The 21,563-nt window shown below is 39.3% G+C and overlaps 1 protein-coding gene across 1 annotated transcript in view; it reads left to right on the top strand.

Annotated features, from left to right (window-relative positions):
- Positions 1-21,563, top strand: part of LOC124858601 (RAC-gamma serine/threonine-protein kinase) — a 73,353-nt gene that overhangs the window by 27,216 nt on the left and 24,574 nt on the right. The window contains exons 3-8 of the mRNA XM_047350657.1: positions 7,418-7,543; positions 15,959-16,070; positions 19,003-19,147; positions 19,762-19,893; positions 20,040-20,105; positions 21,333-21,401. Coding sequence (XP_047206613.1) covers positions 7,418-7,543; positions 15,959-16,070; positions 19,003-19,147; positions 19,762-19,893; positions 20,040-20,105; positions 21,333-21,401 — 650 coding nt within the window. The remainder of the gene's footprint in view (positions 1-7,417; positions 7,544-15,958; positions 16,071-19,002; positions 19,148-19,761; positions 19,894-20,039; positions 20,106-21,332; positions 21,402-21,563) is intronic.

Here is a 21,563-nt window from a genome sequence, read left to right as displayed (position 1 = left end):
TTTGTCATTCCCATTTCTAGCATTTTACTCCTCTCATACTTCAGTAGTGTCCAAACGTTAGCAATAAACTTTCTTCCTTCAAAGTGAATTTATTTCCTTGAATCTTGTCTTGTTATGTAAGCGCAAAAACACCCTTTGAGTTTTCAGGAGATCCGGCAGCTACACTTTGATACTGTCAGGGATTGTGATTGTATTTAAAGCTTTTACACAGAGACACACACACGCAGATACAAACAAGCTTGAGTCCAGTCCCAATGTGATAATGAGACTAATGCACTTTAAGTGGATTGACTTTGAAGAAGCTGGATTCGCCTTAAGATGTCTGAGCAGACTGGAGTTAAAACTGCTGGTGTTGGGGTCACGCACACAGTCATATCATTGAAAACATAGCTATTCACTGCGGAAACGCTACGAGAAGGATATTTGTTTTTCCTTAGGTTTTATCGTTTTTGGAATGTCATCAAATTAACTGCCCAGCAGCATGAAACATGAGCTTCTACCTGTTTCTGGCCTTCATGGACAAACCATGGGACAGATGTCTTCCCCAAGCCTCTTAATGTACAATTCCTCACTTTCTTAACCTCTCACCCCCTGCGCTGCTCACAGTTACCTCCCCCTTCCTTCACTCCTTTGACACAGTAGTTATCTGCCTAATGTACATCTAATGTCCCACATACACCTTGACTGTTTTCTTTCTGAAACTGTCCTGAACTTCAATCGTAGCATATTTTGTGTGTCATTTTACAAGTTATTAAAAAAATACAAAAAAGTTACTAAAATTAAATTATAAAATGTTTCAAAAATCAATGAATGCCCAGAAATGTTGTGGATTTCTCCAAATGTGTAAAATTTTGCTTACCTGAAGTTGCTCCAAAATGTTTGTGTGCAGTCTTAAGATGTGTATATATGTAAGTATTTACTTGACTAGAGTAAAGTGGATGATTTAATCCTGTTATCTCTTTGTACAGTCATATGAAAAGCAAATACTCTTCTTACGTTTTGTAGGTAAATAAATACCAAGCAAGGGAAACAAAGACATATAAAATACTACAACTGTGTTATTTATTTAATAAAAGCTGGGAAAAGCAAATTGTCTGCGCTCCTTATGATTTGTATTTTAATATATTACAACGGAGTACTATACATGAAACATTCTTACAGTGAGCACGTTGCCACCGTGTTTGCATGGTACAACTGGTCAATAAACATATCCATTAGGACATCCCACCCGCTTTCCAACTTGGCAGTAGAGCACAGTAAAGTTGGGTTTAATGTTGCTCCTTGATCCGACTTCAAAGAGTGAAACACAACATTTCTTGGCACCGTCACAATTTCCTGGTTCTTTTGTCCTGATCAGCTCATATGGAAGTTCTCAAAATGTTCTCTTTTGCAAGGTTTCTGATGAAGCACAGATTAATGTTCGTGAAACAATCCTTATTTTTGGCTGTTGCTTATTAGCTCAACATTGCAGGTTAATTATTCATATTTACCATTTAAAGAACTGATTTCATCCATGCCTAACTTTGTTTTGAGTAATGGTAAATGGCCTGTACGTGTACAACAGCTGGAGGACCATATATCTAGAGCAGAGGTTCCTAAAGCGGGGGTCAGACACAATTAAAAAATGAATATATCAAGAAATAAATAAAAAAGCACAATTAAATGTACTATTAAATAATTTATTGCATAATGCATTATTAAACAATTAAATATAACATTAAATTATGAAATTCTATATTTATTTATTTATTAAATAAATAAATACAGAATGAATTAATTATGTTCTTTTTAGGGGGTCGCCAGTCTCTGGTACTGTTAGTTCAGAGGTCACAGGCTGATCTAGAGAATGGCTGTAGGATTTTTATGTCCTGTGAAAGCAAAGTAAGCCCAAACCATCAGCCCTCCACCTCTGTGCCAGTCAATTAGTAGGAGGTGCTTGTGCTGAGAAGACTCATTATTAGCAAAGAGGGGCTCCTGCTTGCTGATAATCAGTTAATTGGGTGCTTGTCTTTAGTAGAATATATATATTCATTACTTATGTCCTTAATTTCTGTGAATCAAAAACAGGATGTTCTTAGGTTTTTGTAATCTACGTTTGCATTAAGTTTGTTTTGTGAAACAATAAAAAATGTGCATCTCAGGTTGTATTTATGTGGTAAGGAATGAGGAATGTTTTTATATCCTGATTTGTAAAGCTAATTGAAATAGGGTATAAATGTCAATTTGTGGGATTGTAATTGTGCCGTTTGCGTGTCCTGTTGTTTATTTGGGTTTGGGCACTCCATGCATTCAAACATGGCAGGAATTTCTATCCACCCTTATCTCCGCCTCTGCCTGCCTCTGTACTCCACCACTAACCAGCTCTCCAGCTTCCAGAGCGCCAGTCACACAGCCCTGTCTATTGCACCATCTGCATATCAGCTCTTGCCTCGGCCAAAGCATTAAATTAAATCCCTGTTTGGGTTGATTAACAAATGGCTGGTGAGCTCACATAGTTACGGAGTTATTTATTTAATTGTCATTATGGCTTTTTTTTTCCTGCTTTGGTCCGTCGTGTTTTCAGCTAAAACACATTAAACAGGGAGAACAGAGGTGTACCTGGTGTCCTGAAGGACTCGGTGTAAAACAGAGCAAATGGGAGGAAGTGTTAACTTTTCACGAGTTTGTGTGCCTCATTCTCACTGTGCTGGCTGAAGTTCAGCCCTGTCATGTGTACCTGTCTCCTGTTTGTCCTCTATGTATTTCAATCTCGCCATCTCCCCTCTGTCCCGAAGTGAACAGCTAATGGGTCTGCTAATTGAGTGACAGTTAGCGAGCGCATTGTTCTAATTCCAATCAGAAACCTTGGAACAGACGCAGTCACAGCTGATTCATCTCTGCCTCTTACTGCTAAATCCACAAGCTGCAACTGGAAGATGTGCCAGGAAGATTTTTTTTTTCCTAGAAATTCGAAATGACTTCTAAAAAGCCTGGCTCAGTTTGCAGGGCTTAGTTTGTGCCTCTCAAACACATACACGTAAAAGTAAGGAGTTCACCTCTTTAGTTCTCTTGTTTTACTGCAGACATGTAGTTTTTTTTATGTTTTAGAGCATTCACATCTCTCAATTAGTGATGCAGTGTCCTATCAATAACACTCAACTAGAATCTCAACTATTGCCCCTTTGCCAATTTGTGCCCTCATTTTGAGCCCACAAGTAATTTTATTCTAACCTAAAATAATTACACACCCTTCTACTCATCCTACTGTATACAGTTATTCCCAAAATACTTCATACCCCTGGCAGATTTAGTTTTAATGTAATTTTTCAAACGTGTCTTCTGACTGGAGTTAATGTTGACGCTTTGAAGCAGCACAGCCAGAATCTCAACTGAAATCTGATAGATTGGAGATAGAGTGGAGGGAGCTAAAGATTAGGGTGATGGCAAGGAGACTGTCCAACCTCAACGACATGGAGCTCATCACCAACAATAAATCATGAAGATACCCATGGAAACATGCAAGAACTCGTCCCAGGTACGCAACCTGACACATGTGGGTACAAAGGGATCACAACTACAGAGGTACAAAATAGCAATGAAATGATTCAGGAGCCTCTACTGAAAACAGATGTATTTGTTTTGAACTACTTGAACAATTAGGACTTGAAAGTCCTCTGCCCTTTTCATCCTTCAGATCACCTACATGGTTTGTTCCTTTCTTTACAGTGTAGTATTTTCTAATTGGCCTAAAGGGAAAAGTTAAGTTGTGCAGAAAACTAAATGAAAGTGAAGTGAGGAGTCTGAGAGAGATGGTGTGGGAAGGAGACCGGCTGTTCTGTTTTCTCCAGCAGTCCAAACTAGAGACATGTGGCTCCCCAGACAAGCTGTCCAGAGTGGGAGAGCTCGCTGGACTCATTACAGGCAGGGCCAAGACGGGATAGCTTGACAGAACACCGTTGGATCATACGGAGAGTTGGAGCAGAATTGTTTTTAGACTGTGTGTGTGTGTGTGTGTGTATGTGTGTGTGTGCACACGCGCCGCTGTGTTTGTTAGGAGCAGCAAGCACGCGCATGGACAACTGTCCGTCCCGTCTCTCCGTCTGTGCCACCCCTGGCTGCCCCTTCCCCCACCACCCCCAGTGGACACGCAGGAGCACACACACACACACATGCACATGCACAGTAGCTTGGCCTGGCCATAAGGATCGCTTAAATGTTTTCAGTTGTACTGGACAGCTGAGGGATGAAGCGGCCAACCACAGGCTTCCGTTGGTTGGACACCTCATCCAGAAACTGACTCACAGAAATGGCTGGACGTGGACCAGCGAGCCAGTAGTTGCAGCCAGTTTATAATAGTTTTATCAGTTCAACTTTTTCCTCATCCTCATCCATTTTGACAGTCCATCCATCTTCCTGCAATCCAGTTTGCAGTCAAGGAAAGTCTCTCCTTTCCAGATGATAGCTTCAGTCAGCTTTAGAGTTTACGGCTAGAAAGGATTCACTTTTATTCCTTCTCCAGGGAATCTAACGTGAACTTTCTAATAATTTTGTCTGTCTATGTCTTTTACTGGTTTGTTATCCTCAGTGCAATATTTTATTTTGGCTTACTCACAGTTGCCCTCACCCTCTCTGTGTTTTTGCCTTGCTTTTAAAAATATTTTCTTCTCCCTTTTCCTTATGCCTCTCTCCACCCCTCCCGTCCAACCCCTCTCACGGTACTCTGTTTATAAGTAGCAAGTGATCCAAAGAATATGCTTTGTTTCTGAAGGAACAGGGGAAGGAAATGGGAGAGCAGGAGAGAGTGGGTGGATTTGTGAAAAACAGAGAGGAGAGAGGAGAGGTGTGATTCTGTAGCATTAGTGATACACTGGCACCCACCAGTGTGTTTTTCTTTTTTTCTCTGGTGTCCCTCTGTCCCTGTATGGAGGTTAATTCTAGTCACCACAACACCATCATACACACACACACACACACACACGTGCATCCTCACCAGCACCCAGAGGTACTGGCGGGGCCCGCGCTCGCATGGTTCCTTCAACGGAGCAGGTGTTTTCCTGCGACGTGTTAACGAGTGCGGCCTGCTGTCATTTCTGCTTTAAATGGATGTCACAAATAGAACACAGACACACACTCTGAATATTCGCTTCTCCCTGAGAGTTAACTGAAATAAGTTGGTCAGAGTGTTTTTGTGAGTTAGCCATGAGTATGCATGTATGCGATCTGGATTTAATATTTATGTATTCACATGTTGCATTTAAGTGCTACTGAATGTCCAAAAAAAATAATGACAGCTTAATTAAAAGAGCTATTTCATTACTGTCGTGTGTGTGTCAGTATTACATCAGTTGTGTACTCTACTGGGCCTTGGCAAAGTATTCATAGCCCTGCTTTTTCACATTGTGTCACTATACAACCACAAACTTCAGTGAACCTTTTGAGGAACACAAAGTAGTGGATAGAATGGGATACACACCCCTTTACTCTGATGCCCTTAAAAAATCCAGTGCAATTAATTGCGTCTAAAAGCCCAATATCAGTAATTTAATCTGTGTATGAATAAAGCTGTTCTGTGAATGCCTTAGAAGTCTCAAATCTACAATGACATGACCCTGCAACTGATTGGCCAGACAAGGACAGCATTAGTCAGAGAAGCAGCTAAGAGGCCCACAGTAACTCTGGAGGAGCTGCAGAGATCCACACCTCAGTTGGAAGAACCTGTCGACAGGGCAACTGTTTGTTCCTTAGTCCATAAAACTGGCTTTTATTGAAGAGTGGCAAGAGGAAAGCAAACGTTGAAACAAAACCATAGGAGGTTTCGTTTGCAGTCTGCCGCAACCCTTGTAGAGGGCATAGTAAATGTGAACTTCTTGGCCTAAATCCAAAATGCTACATGTGACAAAAAACTAACACTACACATCACTCCGCAAACGCCACACCAGCAGCGAAACATGGTGGTGGCAGCATCATGCTGCGGTGATGCATTTCTTCAGGGGGAGCAGAGAGGCTAGTCAGAGTTGATTAGAATATGGATGGAGCAAAATACAGAGCAATCCTGAAAGAAAAAACCTGTAAGGGGCTGCAGAGATTTAAGACTGGGGGAATAGATTCAGGTTTTAGCACAGCAACTATTCTAAATATACGGCCAGAGCTACAGTGAAATGCTTTCAAAGCATTTTAATGTGCTACAATGTCCCAGTCAAAGTCAAGACCTACGTCCAACTGAGAATTTGTGTTCAAGGCTTGAAGTTGTTCTTTACAAACTGTCTCTGTCCACTCTGACTTGGCAAAGAACAATGGACTAAGGTTTTTGTGTCTAAATGAGCAAACTGGTATATACATAAATCCCAAAAGACTTGTAGCTGTCACTGCAGATCAACAATGTAGACTTATGGGTCTGTATACAAATGCACACCACAGATTTTTATTTGTAAGAATGTTAAAAACCATGTATAATTCTCCTACAATTATGCACTACTTGGTTTTGGTCTTTCACTTAAAATCCCAATAAAATAGACTGAAGTGTGTGACTGCAATGTGATAAAATGTAAAAAAAAAAAACAATATATCTAGGGTTTTAAATACTTTTGCACATCACGGTATGGGTTAGGGGAATTGTGCACAGCATCTTCTCCGTTTGTATTCATAGCTCTCAAACTACTGTAAATCCACATAAGTGTGCAATATAACCCACATGTGCCTCCATGTTCCTGGTGAGTGTTATCTACCACCGCAGCGTGGTGTTTGACACTCATGTAATCCTCTTGTGGGTCGGCTAAAAAGGCCGTGGTCCCACATCAGTGCCAGCGCCGACACAAAGTTGGATAGTAATTTATCAGCAGATGCCCAGCAGATGTTCGTTTTTCCTGCTGACGTCTAAGAATAATTCCTCATGTGTAATCTTGTTTTGTCTCATGTCACATCATCTGCTGCTGACCAGCGGTTTGTTGTGTGTATCTGTGCGTGCTGTGTGTGGGTGTGGAGGGGTCATCACCTCAACACCTGCCCATGTATCAGCCAGATGATGTTTCTGGCAGGGATACTTTGAGTGTTGCACTGGTAAACATGTTTTTTTTTTCATTTTTTACACGATAATCCGATCTGAATCTGGCAGGCGTTGTGGGAGCTGTAGAGATGCTGTGTGTGTGTATCTGTGTACGTGTAAATACTACAGTGTGTAAATGTGTGTGTCATATCCTCAGAACAGATGACAGTTGAGCGGCTCTTAACTGCCCGGGGAATAAAATCAGCATTTAAACCATCCACCTCATTATTTTTGTTGTTAATCCCACTTTCCATACATTACACTGATTAATTGTTATAACCCCTGATAACACTCATTCCTCCAGCATCACAATCTGCATTCCACTTTGTTTGCACCAAGTATCAAACTAGGCTTACGTTTCTCTTCCTCTCTCTGCGTTTGTTTGTCTCTCTCCAGGTGAATACATAAAGAACTGGCGACCACGTTACTTCCTGCTGAAGACAGACGGCTCCTTCATCGGCTACAAAGAGAAACCTCAGGATGCAGACCTCCCTTATCCACTAAATAACTTTTCAGTAGCAAGTATGTTACAGTGACATATACAGGTTGCCATAGCCTCCTCACAGTACTCTTGCTCTTACACCCAGAGTCAGGCCCGATAACTATGGAAGTAAAATAGTCTCTAGTTTTTTTTCTTTGTACTTAAAATTTGCCTGCAAAAATTTCACCTGCAAAAATTCGCCTGAAAAAATTTAAATGCAGAAATTCGCCTGCAAACATTTGCTTGCAAACATTTACCTGCAAATGTGTTCACCTCGTGGTGACTCGTGTCAAGCGGCTGGTAATGCATCTTAACATTGGATGCCTGCTGTCAAAAAATATCCAAGAAGAAGAATTGTCGAGCAGCTTTTAGCCAATCAAATTGATCACGTGACTCACCAGTTCGCTTCTGCAGAGGCTCTTCTTTTGACCCAGAAGGAAACGACGAAGCTGGCTCTCAGTTGTAGCTGATATGGCCCATTATTAAATTTTCAAAAATAAAATAAAGCTTTCACAAATCCCAAATTGTGTTTACAGGATTCTGCTATTAGTGTAGAATAATCTAGTCCAGGTCTGAAGTGTCTAAGTAGTGTAGTTTTTGAGTTGAAGCAGATTAAAGATGCTCAAGGTAATGAAAACTGAGGTGAAATTGCCCTTTAACTTAAACACTCAGTGTTATAAATTCAATGTCTAATACATGTCTGATTCTAATGAGACTATTTTACTTCCATAGATAACTGTTAACAGTTTCTTATATTCGTTGAGGAAAAGCTAATATAGTAGAAATGCACAGAGTTTTGTGGCCTATATCTGATCTCCAATTTTGAAAACTTTGACCAATAAAAAGTATAGTTGATGCATTTATACATATTTTTCCATGAAGTTTGGTCTCTGTAAAATTTTGTGATCTCAGACTCATCACAATCTAATCCCTTCGTCTGGCTCTGTCAACATAAACTATAGTTTAAAGGTGTGTCTCCACTGCAGGGAAATGGATTTTACTGTAGTTTTCTGGGTCCGTTTTTCTTTCTACCCCTGTAGGATCCAGGTCCAAATCAGAGTACTGGCCCTGTTAAAGAGGTAGCAGTTTTTGGATGGACCCTAAACTAAAGGTGGAGCTTTGTTTTGGGAGGAAGCTAAACATTTTGGTTTTCTCCTAGTTTATACTCCTCTGCAGTTCATATGTTCTGTTAACTTTAAATTACATGCATCTTTATTTTCAAAGACGTTTAAACCCAGCAACCCAGGCTGAATATTACATTGTTTTACAGTGTTTGATCCAATTCGCCAACTTTAAGTGAAAATAATTAAAAGAAGCATGGACTTCTGCTTTCAGGCTCTCCACAGAGATGGAGAGAGGAAGTAACGCTCAACAACCTTTTTATACGACTTTACGTAAGAAAGTACATTTTCAAATTTATACAGAAACTTTCACTTAAAAAAATCACGACATGCTTCGAGAATTCAGAGCATGAAAAGTAAAACATGATTATTAAATACACAAAAACCTAATTAAAGGATACAGATAATAAAAAACAAATATACAACACTATTTAAAAGGATCCAAAGAAACAGGAATGTATTCATTCCAAAGTCTAGAAAGAGCGATCCCCTCAGGTTTTATATTTTGTCCTTGGGACTACTAGTAGATCCAAGTTGTGGTTATGTGATTGTTCTTCCTAAGGGGACACGTCTCACAGGCTTTAATTAATAAAGATTTATGGTTTGTTCTTTAGTTTTAGAGCTTAAATGCCATAATATTGTCATAAATGATGTCCGACATAATTTTAAATCCATTTATATCCATATATATATATATATATATATATATATATATATATATATATATGGATATATATGTGTATATATGGATATATATATGTATATATATGTATATGTGTATGTATATATATATGTATATATATAATATATATATATATACATATATACACATATACATATATATATATATATATGTATATAGGTATTTGTATCTATGTATATGAATATATATATATATGTATTTGTATATATATATATATATATATTGCCACAAAAACGATTAAATGATGCTGTAAACTGGATACTGTAAAGTTTAATGATACATGGAAATCTTAGAACAACCAGTGGTTTTTCCTACACATTTTATCCTACATCTGTTTCTCTGTTAGTATTAATAATACATTTAAAACTAACTTTACAACCTGCCAAGATCAGCCCTTCAACGTTGCTGCATTGGTCAACCTTTAATGTAGTCACCATGTCTTCATCATCCATCCAGCATGGTTGTGCTCTACAGGATTCATCGCATCCTCTAATTGGCCACTTGTCAGCTTATCATCTGTCAACACCTGGTTAGCAGACTCCAGGACATGTTTAATTTTCCAATTATTGACACATCAAGACTGGTTTAATGCATGATTTCCGCCAATACTTCCTGTTGTGCACCTTAAAGTGTTTCCATTTGATATTGGACATGGGAACAAATTTTGCCCTTACCTAGAAATCAAACCTTATACAATAAAAACCAGACAAAACAAGGTTTGTGATACTGTTGAAATGTTTGTTTTTCTAATTAGGCCCGAGCAGCAAAGCCTATTGTAATTCGAATGTTTATTAGTTTTTGTATCTGTAGAAAAGGGATTTTGGTCTGTTAAAAAGATTTGTATTTGTGATTAGATTCTGTGCATTTAATGAACATCTGATTCAAAGCATGAATCTATATGTAAAAGTCAGCTGATCACCACATGTGCTTCTTAAGTTGCAAAAACATGCTTTGGTACAATCTTTACTTTGACCAATGAAAACTAGCCAATCAGGAGAGAGCCTTTTGTTGCGTTTACAGTCATCCTATTGTGGGTTTTGCTTCCTAGCTAACTTTCTTAGTCATTCAGTCATGGTATTTTTACATTAATATAAACAGTGCATTCAGAATAGAAGGGCTAAATTATTCATATCCCTGGCCAATTTAGATTCAAAATTATTTTCTTTTAACAAAGAAGTTGGTTTCTGATAGGAAATTAGACGGCCATCTCTCAGAAGGTAACAAAACAATGCAACTTTGAAAAAAATAAACAATTCTTCAAGGTTGGAAGGCCTCCTTGACATAACCCTAATCTTTAGCTCCCTTCATAGGCTCTCTATCAGATTCTGGTCAGGATTCTGCCTGGACAACTCTAAAACATCCAATCAGAAGAAACACGTTTTTCACAAAATATTATTTTAAACTTACGTCTGCCTGGTGTATAAATAAGTTTTGCCTTGACTGTAGGTAACAAGATTATTGTAAACTCTGAAGCCTTTTACTATGACAAGACAGCGGATGTAAAACATTGGTATCAAAAGGTGATTTAAGGGTATTTGGTTTACAGTTTACATCCACGTTTTGTATGCAGAGGTGTGTAACAATCAAAAATAATTAGTGTTCACGACACTAACAGTGAAGACTTATGAAATATTTGTTTTTAGAATTGTATCTTCTTCAGATTGTTATATGCATTGAATCTAATATACTTTTATAATGCAGATCTCTTTATTTCCTGGAGACCATAAACACAAACGCTACTCTTATTGGCCGGTTTAATTGGTGACTGTCCAACCAGTCGGAGGTGTAAAGATTCAGTGTATCTGCAATGTGATGTTCACGAACTGCACACAAATGAATCACAATTGCAGATATTTTTTACACATCTACAAATAATTTTCACAGGTACGCAAATTTAAATGATAAAAAAAAGCATGCTTTTTATTTATTACTGCAGTAAATTTCTCAGGGATATTATTGCACATTACAAAGCTAGATTTACAGTCATACATAAATCAATTTCTGTTAGTAAATATTGTAACAGCAGTAATGCTAGTCAGAATGACAGATGATGCAGACGTTAAAATGTTTTCTCAGTTTGTAATCCTTCCCTTCCTTTTTTTGTTTATAGGAATTACATTTTAATTATTGTATATGTTTAAATATGCCACTTATCACCTTACATCTATCTCGTAATACGTGAATGAATACTTGTTATTTAGCAGTTTAATCTCTGTCATATTTCTGTTTTGTGAACATAATCAGATATCCACTAAGCTGATACAGATGTCACCTTATACTTACATTCCCAGTTAGCACTGTGATACAGATTAGGTCTTTAGATATGAAAAATGCTCTTAGTTACTGTCTTTAAATTAATCAAAATGGAACTAAACAGGCTTAGTCAGATACAATCAGGTGGCTTTGGGAAAGCTCTGTGTGAAAAATCTGCAGAGCAGTACACTGAGAATCTGCCATGAATCAGGATGGGCAGAGGATAGTACAGAAGAACGGGTGCTTGAGTGCCAAAAACAGAAAATATGATGAATGGTAGATTACAAGCTGATACCTTGGAGAAAATACACTGAACACTGAAGGACACATGAGAAGGGAAGGAAAGATAAGACCCCAAGAGGGAGGACAAGTATGGAAAATGAGGGATGGGAGATGATCAGAGGAGGGAAGAGGAAGAGCACATTTGGAGACATGAGGAGGAGCGAGGACCGAGATGGAGGGATGATAGGAAAGACTGGAGGGTGGGTTCTTTTATGGATGAGGTGTGTTGAAGAGGGAAGGAGGAGTGCTGGACAGACAGGGAGGAGGTGAACACTGTGTTGGAGATGGAGGGAAAAAAAGAGGAAAAAGAGTTTGCGAGGAGGACTTAGCCAGGCCATACATCCGGCCCCGGCTGCTTGGCACAGCACCGGCTCTGCCACATCTGTTGCCCAAAGCTGGGAAGCCAGGTGGCGTGTGTGTTCCCTGTGTGTGTTTGTTTACTTGTGTGCTGACGTAAATGTTTATGCGTGTGTGTGTGTGTGTGAACAACAGAAGTGGTCAGATGGAACAGAGATGGTACAGGCCTGTTCCCTGCAGAGGAACTCATACATACAAGCTTGACACATGCACTCGGGCGCACACACACACACACACACACACACACACACGCTAAACTGCTACACACCGTTGCCTGCTGTGTCAAACAACCCAATTTCAGCTAACATTCAAAGTTGATTTTTACATAGAGTTGTCTGTGTGTGTATGTGTGTGTCCACGTGAGGACATTAGGTTTTATTTTGGCATCGACAATAGCATGACCTTGTTTACTGGCAGCACAGCAGGCCCTGTTCACGAGTCAGGTAGCAACTGTTTTGTTTGACTTTACATTGAAGCACCGCTGCGTGGATGACCTGGATAGTTCTGCCATTAACCTTCCTGTCTATATTTAGGCTCTCTCTTGACATACGGAGCTGCATCACACTTCAACGTAGGGCTCCTTCGCAATCTGGAAATATCTGAAATTTGATTTATTAAATTACTTGGTCTGAATAAGTGTAGAAATATAAAAGCAGGGATAAATAATTTATATTCCCAGACTTGATTTCCTATCCCATTGTCTAAAAACTGGGTCTTTCCTTCCTTGTGTACTTCCTTCTTTCCTGTCTTCCTTCCTCCTGCCTTTCCTTTCATTAGTTTTTCCTTCTGCTGTACAGTGTCCTTCAGTTTCTTTCTTATCTATTCCTTCCTTCCCTTCCTCCCTGTCTCAATCTCCTATTCTTTCATTCCTTTCCTCTATCTGCTCTTTCTGCTCTTCCTTACTATCTTTCTTGTGTCCTTCCTCTTTTCTCCCATCTCTTTCCTTTAAAACGTTCATTCTTGTCGGTCTTCCTTTCTTCTTTCATTCCCTTCTCCCAGTCTTCATTGTTTCCTTCCTGCCCTCCTCCTGTCCTTCATTCTACCTTCTTGCCTATCTTGCATCTTTCCTTTCTCATTAACTTTCTCTTCCATCTTACCATGTGTCATTCCTTCCTTTCATGTGTCCTTCTTTTCTTCCTTCCTTCCTTTCATGTGTCCTCCCTTCCTTGGGTTGTTTATTCTTCTGTTTTTTCTTGTCTTTCCTTCATTATATTCTTTTGTCATTTTTCTGTCTTTTATTTGCTTTTACCTTCCATCCTTTTGCCCTTCATTCCTCACCTTCTTTTTTTTTTAATCTAATTTGTAGCTTCTTTCATTCCTTCTGTGTCCTTTCCCGATGTTCATTCTTGTTCCTTTCCATCCTTAATTTCCTACCAATTTGCCCCCACCTGTTCTTTGCATTGGGACTTCCTATCCTTATTCTGCTGTTGCTTCTTTATTATATTGTCCATTCTTCATTACTTTCATCTATCCTTTCCAGTGTCGTCCTTTCTTTCTTGCTGTCCTTCATTTTCTCCTGTCTTTCAACCAGTCTTTTCTTCCTGTCTTTTTTCCTATTTTGTTTCCTACCTTCCTTACTCTCTTCCTTGCGTCTTTTACAGGTTTAATTTGTAAAGCCTGCCCTCTGTAGGAATATTTTTCCTAAAATACTTTACGAAAAAATAAAAAATCCTAAAAGAATGAAAGTAAAATCTTTATGAACCTTGTAAACGGAGAGTGATAGATGAGAAGTGACGGACACACAGGAGAGATAAAGGAAGCAGAGGTGGTGATCAGAGGGACAGGAGTCAAAAGTAGAACAGAGGGGAGGTGAAACAAGGAGATGAAATGAAGGCTTATCCATGTAGAACAAGCAGGGCAGATGAGAGGCCAGAAGATGGATCATAATGCTGTTTTACATCACTTCATGTCCTTTAGAAGCACAGAGACTGCTGAGGGGACAATGAAGATGCATTCCTTCCCACAGCGAGCTCACAGCCCCATCTGGCTCTGTATGCCTGCATTTCTGTGTTTGTGTACTGTATTATGCTAGTGTGTAATAACGGCCTACTGGGCTGCCTGTTTTCATAGAAATGTGTCTCATCGGATAGCCGCCAGATGCGTGTGCGACGCAACACATAAGATCCTTTGGCACAAGAAAGCAGCTTTTTTGAAGTTATCGGCTTTCGAAGTGATTTCCTATTTTTACACCAACAAATTAAAACACGAACTGTGTCCTCTTCACGGCAACTTGTTGTTTCAGTGTAAGACTTTTAGTGAGTTCCAACATCATAAAGGCTGCAGCCAACATGAAATCACTTTTAAAGTTTTCATGCAGGGCAGACTCTTTGACGCCTTCACAGCAGAATAAGTAGGAATATCTGAAACTGACAGTAGGCAGAGGTCTGCGCAAGTTCAAAAAGCTGAAACAGAAGCACCAAAAATGTCTTGTTTCAGTATCTTTTACTTCTATTTCACATTATTTAACTGCATTACTTATAAGAGCATTGTTGGTAAGGAGAACAATTAGATTTATTATTTTTTATTGTATTTATTTAGCATAAAATAGACGTTTTACATCTTGTATCTAAAGCCATTCTCCATTCTCTCTTTGAATATACAATGCCTTGCAAAAGTATTTATACACCTTAACCGTTTTTACATTTTGTCACAACAATAACCTTCAATGTGTTTTATATGTGATAAACTTAAACTAAGTGGTGCATAATTGTAAAGTGGAACTCAAATGATAGGAGGTTGTCCATTTTGTTTACAAATACTACTTTATAGAACCATCTTTTGCTGCAGATCTTTCACGGCAGGTCTAACATTTTTGGCCATATTTAGTTGGAAAACGGTTCAAGCTCGGTCAGCTTGGATGGAGATCATCTGAATATGAGCTTTTAGGTTTTTCCACACATTTTCAACTGGATAGGTCTGCACTTCGACTAGGCCCTTCTAAAGCTAATTTTAAAGATTCCATAGTAGCTCTGGCTGTATGTTTAGTGTTGTCCTAGAAGAAAAAGTCTCAGTGTTTTGCAGCTTGTAACAGGTTTTCTTCCAGGATTGTCTTGTATTGAACTCTTTTCATCTTTGCATCTACTCTGACCATCTTCTTTGGCCCTGCTGAAGAAAAGCATCCCCAGAGCAGGATATTACCACCAGAATGTTTCACAGTAGAGATGTTGTGTTCAGAGTGACGTGCATTGAGATTTCCTTGCCATACTTAGTGTTCTGTATAAAGGTCAACAAGTTCAATTTTGGTTTCATCTGACCAGAGGACCTTCGTTCAGATGCCCTTCGAGGCTCATTGCAAACCTTTAATAATATCTTGTGTGGCTTTTCTTTAACAATAAGTTATTGTTACCATTGGGTCGGTTTTCAGTTGTGCCTTTCTTTTTGGGTGAGTGATCGAACGTTTCTCTGAGATTTTTCATAACGTAACCCTGCTTCAACTTTCTCCCTGACCTATCTGCTGTGTTCCTTGGTCTTCATTAAGGTTGTTCACCAATGTTCTCTGAGGTCTTACACTTCAAACTAATCCGATTCTTTCACATGGAATTCAAATAAAATACAACCGATTTTGTGGTTATACTGTGACAAAATGTGAAGTTGTTGGGGTGTAATTACTTCGCAGGGCTCTGTACATTCTGTTCTAAGATGAGAACTTGTTGTAGGTTTTGTTTTTCTTCCATTATTTTGCCTTTGAGTCTGGAATCCTTGCTCCTAACGATTCACCATTGGGTTTTTATTTATTTCAGAATGCCAGCTGATGAAGACAGAGAGACCAAAGCCCAACACCTTCATCATCCGCTGCCTTCAGTGGACCACTGTAATCGAGAGGACCTTCCATGTGGACTCGCCTGATGAACGGTTGGTTCCCTTTAAAGTGCCTGTGACACGCTTTTTTAACAAATGCAGAAATAAAAAGAAAACATCTTAATATTGAAGAAATTGGGCAGTAATTGACATTAGGATTACAGATGTGATTAAAGACAGTTGTGACACAAAATAAGCATATTTAAGTTGTTAAATTTTTCATAGTCCAAAGTCGCCCGGAAATGATGTCTGAGGGGAAGTCTCCGGTGTGTGAGCGTCAATGATAAACGGTTCAGGTAGAAGCCAAGTTGTGCTAAAAACAGCATTAATATAATGAAACGGTGCATTGCTGGTGGTGGGAGCAATACTACGTCAGCAGCTGTCAGTCTGCACTACTTTCCTGACGTGAAGAGGATCAGAGCTGCCTGGATCAGAGCTGGAAAACTGAGGAGGGACAGAGGGGCTGGTCTCACCAAGCACAGCCAGTTGTGATCGAAGGACTTTTCAGCAAACCGATTAACTACCAGATTAACAAAATACAGGATGTTCTAAAGCGCCTGCACTTTCTCTCAGGGTTGAAGTTTGTTAGCTTTCCTAAATTGTGCTCCAGGAACCCTTTGGAAAGCTTAGACATTTTTTTGAAAAGTCGAGGAAGCCACTTTGAAGTTACGCTGTTTTAGTTTAGAGGATTTCCATTCCATTAACAATAAAAGTAGGATGCTTAAAATGTCAAATTATTTTTTAAATGATTATTACTATAGATAAACCATATAATGAATATTATGTGCATCTATTCAGTAAAGGTAATAATCGGAGCTATGAGGTATGTATATAACGAGCTTTATTGTTGAGAGTTTGTTCTTTGTTGGTGTCTGTGAGAGAGACTGAGTGGAGAGGAGACCTTTCAAGTGGTGTTGGCATAAATTCTCCAGCTGCTCAGTTCCTTTCTGAGGAGCTGAGGTGTTTATCTCTAGAAAATGAACAGCTTTGCCCAGAAGACCACAGATGCTTCTATGCACGCTTTGAGGTTGTGTGTATGTATACAAGTGTGTGTGTGTGTGTCTGTTGCAGCTGTCTATCCAAGTTTCTCCTCGTTATATGTTGCTTTTGTTGAAGTTTTGCCTCTGCATCATCAAATCGAGCTTTCAGAGTTCAAATAAATTGCATAACTTCCTATTAATTAGTTGATAAAGAGTGTATCTCTGGCAGAGAACGCAGCTCCAGATGTGTTTGTGTTTTGCTGCAGATTCTTGTTTTGCTGCAGAGTGTTTGCACATATTCAGCAACACTGAGGCAATAAAACTCAAAGCTTGTTGAAAAGAAGAAGAAAGAAGTGTCTATATCCCACAACTGGGTGTGTGTGTTACTGTATGGGCTGTTACTGTACCAATGCTGGCAGGCCTCCAGCTACTACAGCCCCAGCCGTGTGGAGAGAGGGTGGCACGTGTTGGCGTGGTGCCCGACTGTAGGCAGGCCCATTATCTCTCATTAGCAAAAGGGAAAAAAATGAGGAAAAGAGGCTCATTATACAAAACAAAAAAACACTTCAACTGAGAAAGAGCATTTATCTGCTGCCTGACCTTGAGAGAGTTCCCATTGGTTTTCATATAGCCGCGTGCGCAAGCACACACACATCACTCATGCCACAAATTAATGCTCCGACGTAGGGGATGGAGCGTACCTAACTTGAGTTCGCCCTTGTTTTGAAATTTTTAGGATACACTCAGAAGTATTTGCAGAAGAAAGGACTGTGTGTTTAGGTTCAGAAGAACGATCCGGTAGAACCCTCAAAGAAACATATGGGTTCCTACCACGATGCAGCACAAAAGGAAACAGAGGTGATCCTTTATGAGTCAAACACCTTTCATTCATATTCTTCTCTTTAGGACTTCATTGCAGGTAAAAGGATTTCCAACGTTGAATGTTGTTTCTGCAGAGTCCTGAGGATTTTAGTTGCTTGAACATGTGAACATCAGGCTTGGATGTGTGAAGCTTTAAATGCGATTTGCTCATGAACAGCATGGGCATAGACCAGTATTGTTCCCACAGTATGATAACCTTGAGTACAAACACACACCTTATCACAAAATTTAAACACACATGTGAAACCAAAGTGCAGCATGATCTAAATGCTGTTTTCAAACAGAAAAGCTAAACTTATTCCTACCACTTCTAAGATGTCACATATTAATTATAACATACAATAACGTGATCTATAACATTTCACTATTATTTTCATAAAGACTTGAGCAAAACATAAATTAAACAGCTACTAAATTTAGCACCTTTCAAGGCAGAATTCTTTTTGAAATTTAAAAAAAATGAACATATTAATTTTAGGCTGAATTTCTCCACTCCGCTGTGGAGTATCAGTGCAGACCAAAGCAGAGCACTACCCTGTGTATGATCCATGAGATTCATCATTGTTAAAAACCCTTAATGTGTCTACGCATCCTGTTGCACGGCGGGCCGTCTGTTACAGAACCACATCGACACACGCAGTCAAACTCACACACTTCCTCCCAACAGATGTTGAACAGCACTGCTAATGGAAAGTCAATGGGGAGGAACGATGTTAGCAAACAACGATGCATTGTTCCCTCTGATGGATTGGGCTGTGTTTGAGCACACCATCTCACATACACACACACACACACTCGCTGACATGCATTAGTTCTGCTCTTTGATCATTGCTCATCTGGGTGATTCTCTAGCTGACTGTGTTTCCTCTCTGTTGAACAAATAGGTGTTCCTACAGTATAATTAGGAACACTTCAGCAACCTGAAAGACCCGGTTAGGTAAAAGCATCACTCACCCAATTCAAGAAGGCTGATATTTTATGTTTGACCTGTCTAAATTTTGGCTTGTTTGGGCTTGTGTTACTATATGTTTACATATAAATCACTTAAGTGTAGAAAGTCGGGCTGAAATCGGGCAAAAAGCTTCATTGGTGCTGCAAAAATTGATAACTATCTTTATCATCAGGGATGAGTGGACAGAGGCCATCCAGACGGTGGCCGACAAGCTCCAGAGACAAGAGGAGGAGAGGATCCAGTGCAGCCCCACCTCCAACATCGACAACATGGTGGAGGAGGAGATGGACATCTCTACTACACACCACAAACGCAAGGTAATGCACATGACATGATGCACATGCTCAGAACAGTTATACTTAAGATGCAGAATAATCTCTGTTCTACCAAGGCTGACTCTTGAATATTTATAACCTTTTCTATTCAAAAACAATTCAGAATGGTTGGAATTATAATGCGTCTTAATATAAATCAGGAATAAATTGTTCCGAAACAGTTTAACTATAGTGTTGTATTTACAATCCTAAAGAAGCTTGACCTGATTTATCAATAGGTTGTCAGTGAACTTTCTTGGTCCTTGCCTTAAGAAAACCCTCTGATTAAATTTAACTTTCGAATTTAAATGCTAATATCCGCAAAAGTACTCGAACATGTTGCATTATGGTTGAAAACAGGGAAAAGAGCTTGTTTCACCGTCATATTATATACACGCAAGCCCTGGAACACTTTCATTTATTTTATTATTTATTATTATTTTATTTATTTTTATTTCTTATTATTTCAATAAAATACAAGTTTGAACTGTAATGTTGGGCTCACTTACTGCTTTCTCTGAATATGTTGAATGCTTCTGACTTGTTGGGCAAAATGTTCCCAACAAGCCTACAGTGTCTAACTGGGACAGCTGGTCTTCTGTATTTTCCAACAACAGACAATGAGTGACTTTGACTACCTGAAGCTACTGGGAAAGGGAACCTTTGGTAAAGTCATTCTTGTCCGGGAAAAGGCCAGCGGGAAGTATTACGCCATGAAAATCCTTAAAAAAGAAGTCATCATAGCCAAGGTTTGTTGTTCTGCTTCTACAGCCGTCAAAGAGAATCCTGTTTTCAGTTTTAAGTACACTTTCAGATGCATTTGCACAGATATTATTTTGATGTATGATACAGCTCTTAAACATTGGACATGTTTTATTCCATGTTGTCTGTATAGGATGAAGTTGCTCACACACTCACAGAGAGCAGAGTACTGAAAAACACCAGGCACCCTTTCCTCACTGTAAGTACCTCATATATAAAAAGAAATGATCTTTAGCATTTGTAATGACAGAGATTTAAATCTTAAATTTTTTAAAACAGAGCAAGTTGGCTGTAATCATATTAGCAGCCATCCTATTATCTACTATATGTATTACTTTCTCTCAGCCTCTTGCATCCTGAACGAGACACAGACATGTCTGGACATGATGTAAAAATACAATTTCCTTTTAAATTGCTTCTAACTTAACATTAAACAACATATCAATACTGTAAATGGCTTCCTTCGAGTCTCCGCTGATAACTCACAGAAGAGTGGAAGCAGGTATGGTGTGTTCACTGATCGGAGGAAGTTTGGGTTTTGGAGTTTCCTTCCAACTGGCCATGTGTTAAGACTGAAAACCGGCCAATTTCTCTCTGCATCTCCAATGTGTAAACGTAGACAGCAGTGATTCTCAACATATTTGACCTTTTTGTAGAGAGAGCAGTACCATAAGTTGTTGGACATACATTGGCTGTAGTTGTTCACTTGGATGTACACATACTGTTCACACATTAGCTGCTTCTTTCTCTCACACTGTCTTTAAACATACACAACCATGCACATACGCATGTTTGCACCTACTCCTATCAAGGGAGCAATTATAGTTCATATCTGCGTTCACGCCCATCGCACCTGCAGCCACAAAGAGATGGCAACCAACTGTTCTTTTGCTCAGCAGCCTTTTCCCTCAAAAGAAAACACGTGCACACATCTAATCCACACACACACGCGTGCGAACGGTACTTTCTTTGAACAATTGCACAGAGGCATAAACAGTTGGAAGCTAAGTATAATGATGTTTTGTTATGCCTGCTGTCTTAGCTACAGTGGGACTAGTGTTCCACCTGTGCTCACAATCGTTCTTTCACTTCACGGTTTACTTTAGGGTGAGAGGATATGGGGACAAAGACATGTTAAACAGGCAAAATAAAAATATAGATTTGTTGGTACTTTGTTTATTCTTCTGTAACAGGTAATAATTGTAGCATTACAGGAACAAAAGGGAAATCAGGATGCTGCAGGCTGCGCATGTTGTCCAGAGCCCCAAAGAATCAAGAATCCACTGTGTATTCTTCAAAAAACATTGTCAGTCTCAGAAAATGCAGGTCTATACATTGGGCCTGCTAACTGAATGCAGTGGTGTTTGTGACTCATACATAAATGCAAGGTGTTAAATAAATTGGAAATGTGTGTTTTTTGTTTCAGTCTCTGAAGTATTCGTTCCAGACTAAAGACCGTCTCTGTTTTGTCATGGAATATGTGAATGGAGGGGAGGTAGGTCTCATCCATATACGTTTGTGGTTAGCTGAGTTTATGTTGCTGCCAGTTGAACCACAACCCCGCCACAGTAACTGTCAGCAATCAGAGCTTCACTCATTCTTCAGTCAACTGACTCCACACTGAGAGGAAGCTGGCAATAGCTAGTTGCATATTTTA

The sequence above is a fragment of the Girardinichthys multiradiatus genome, chromosome 22 (genome assembly GCF_021462225.1).
Source record: "Girardinichthys multiradiatus isolate DD_20200921_A chromosome 22, DD_fGirMul_XY1, whole genome shotgun sequence".
NCBI lineage: Eukaryota > Metazoa > Chordata > Actinopteri > Cyprinodontiformes > Goodeidae > Girardinichthys > Girardinichthys multiradiatus.
Note: the sequence above shows the minus strand (reverse complement) of the source record. Positions and strands in the feature narration are given on the sequence as shown.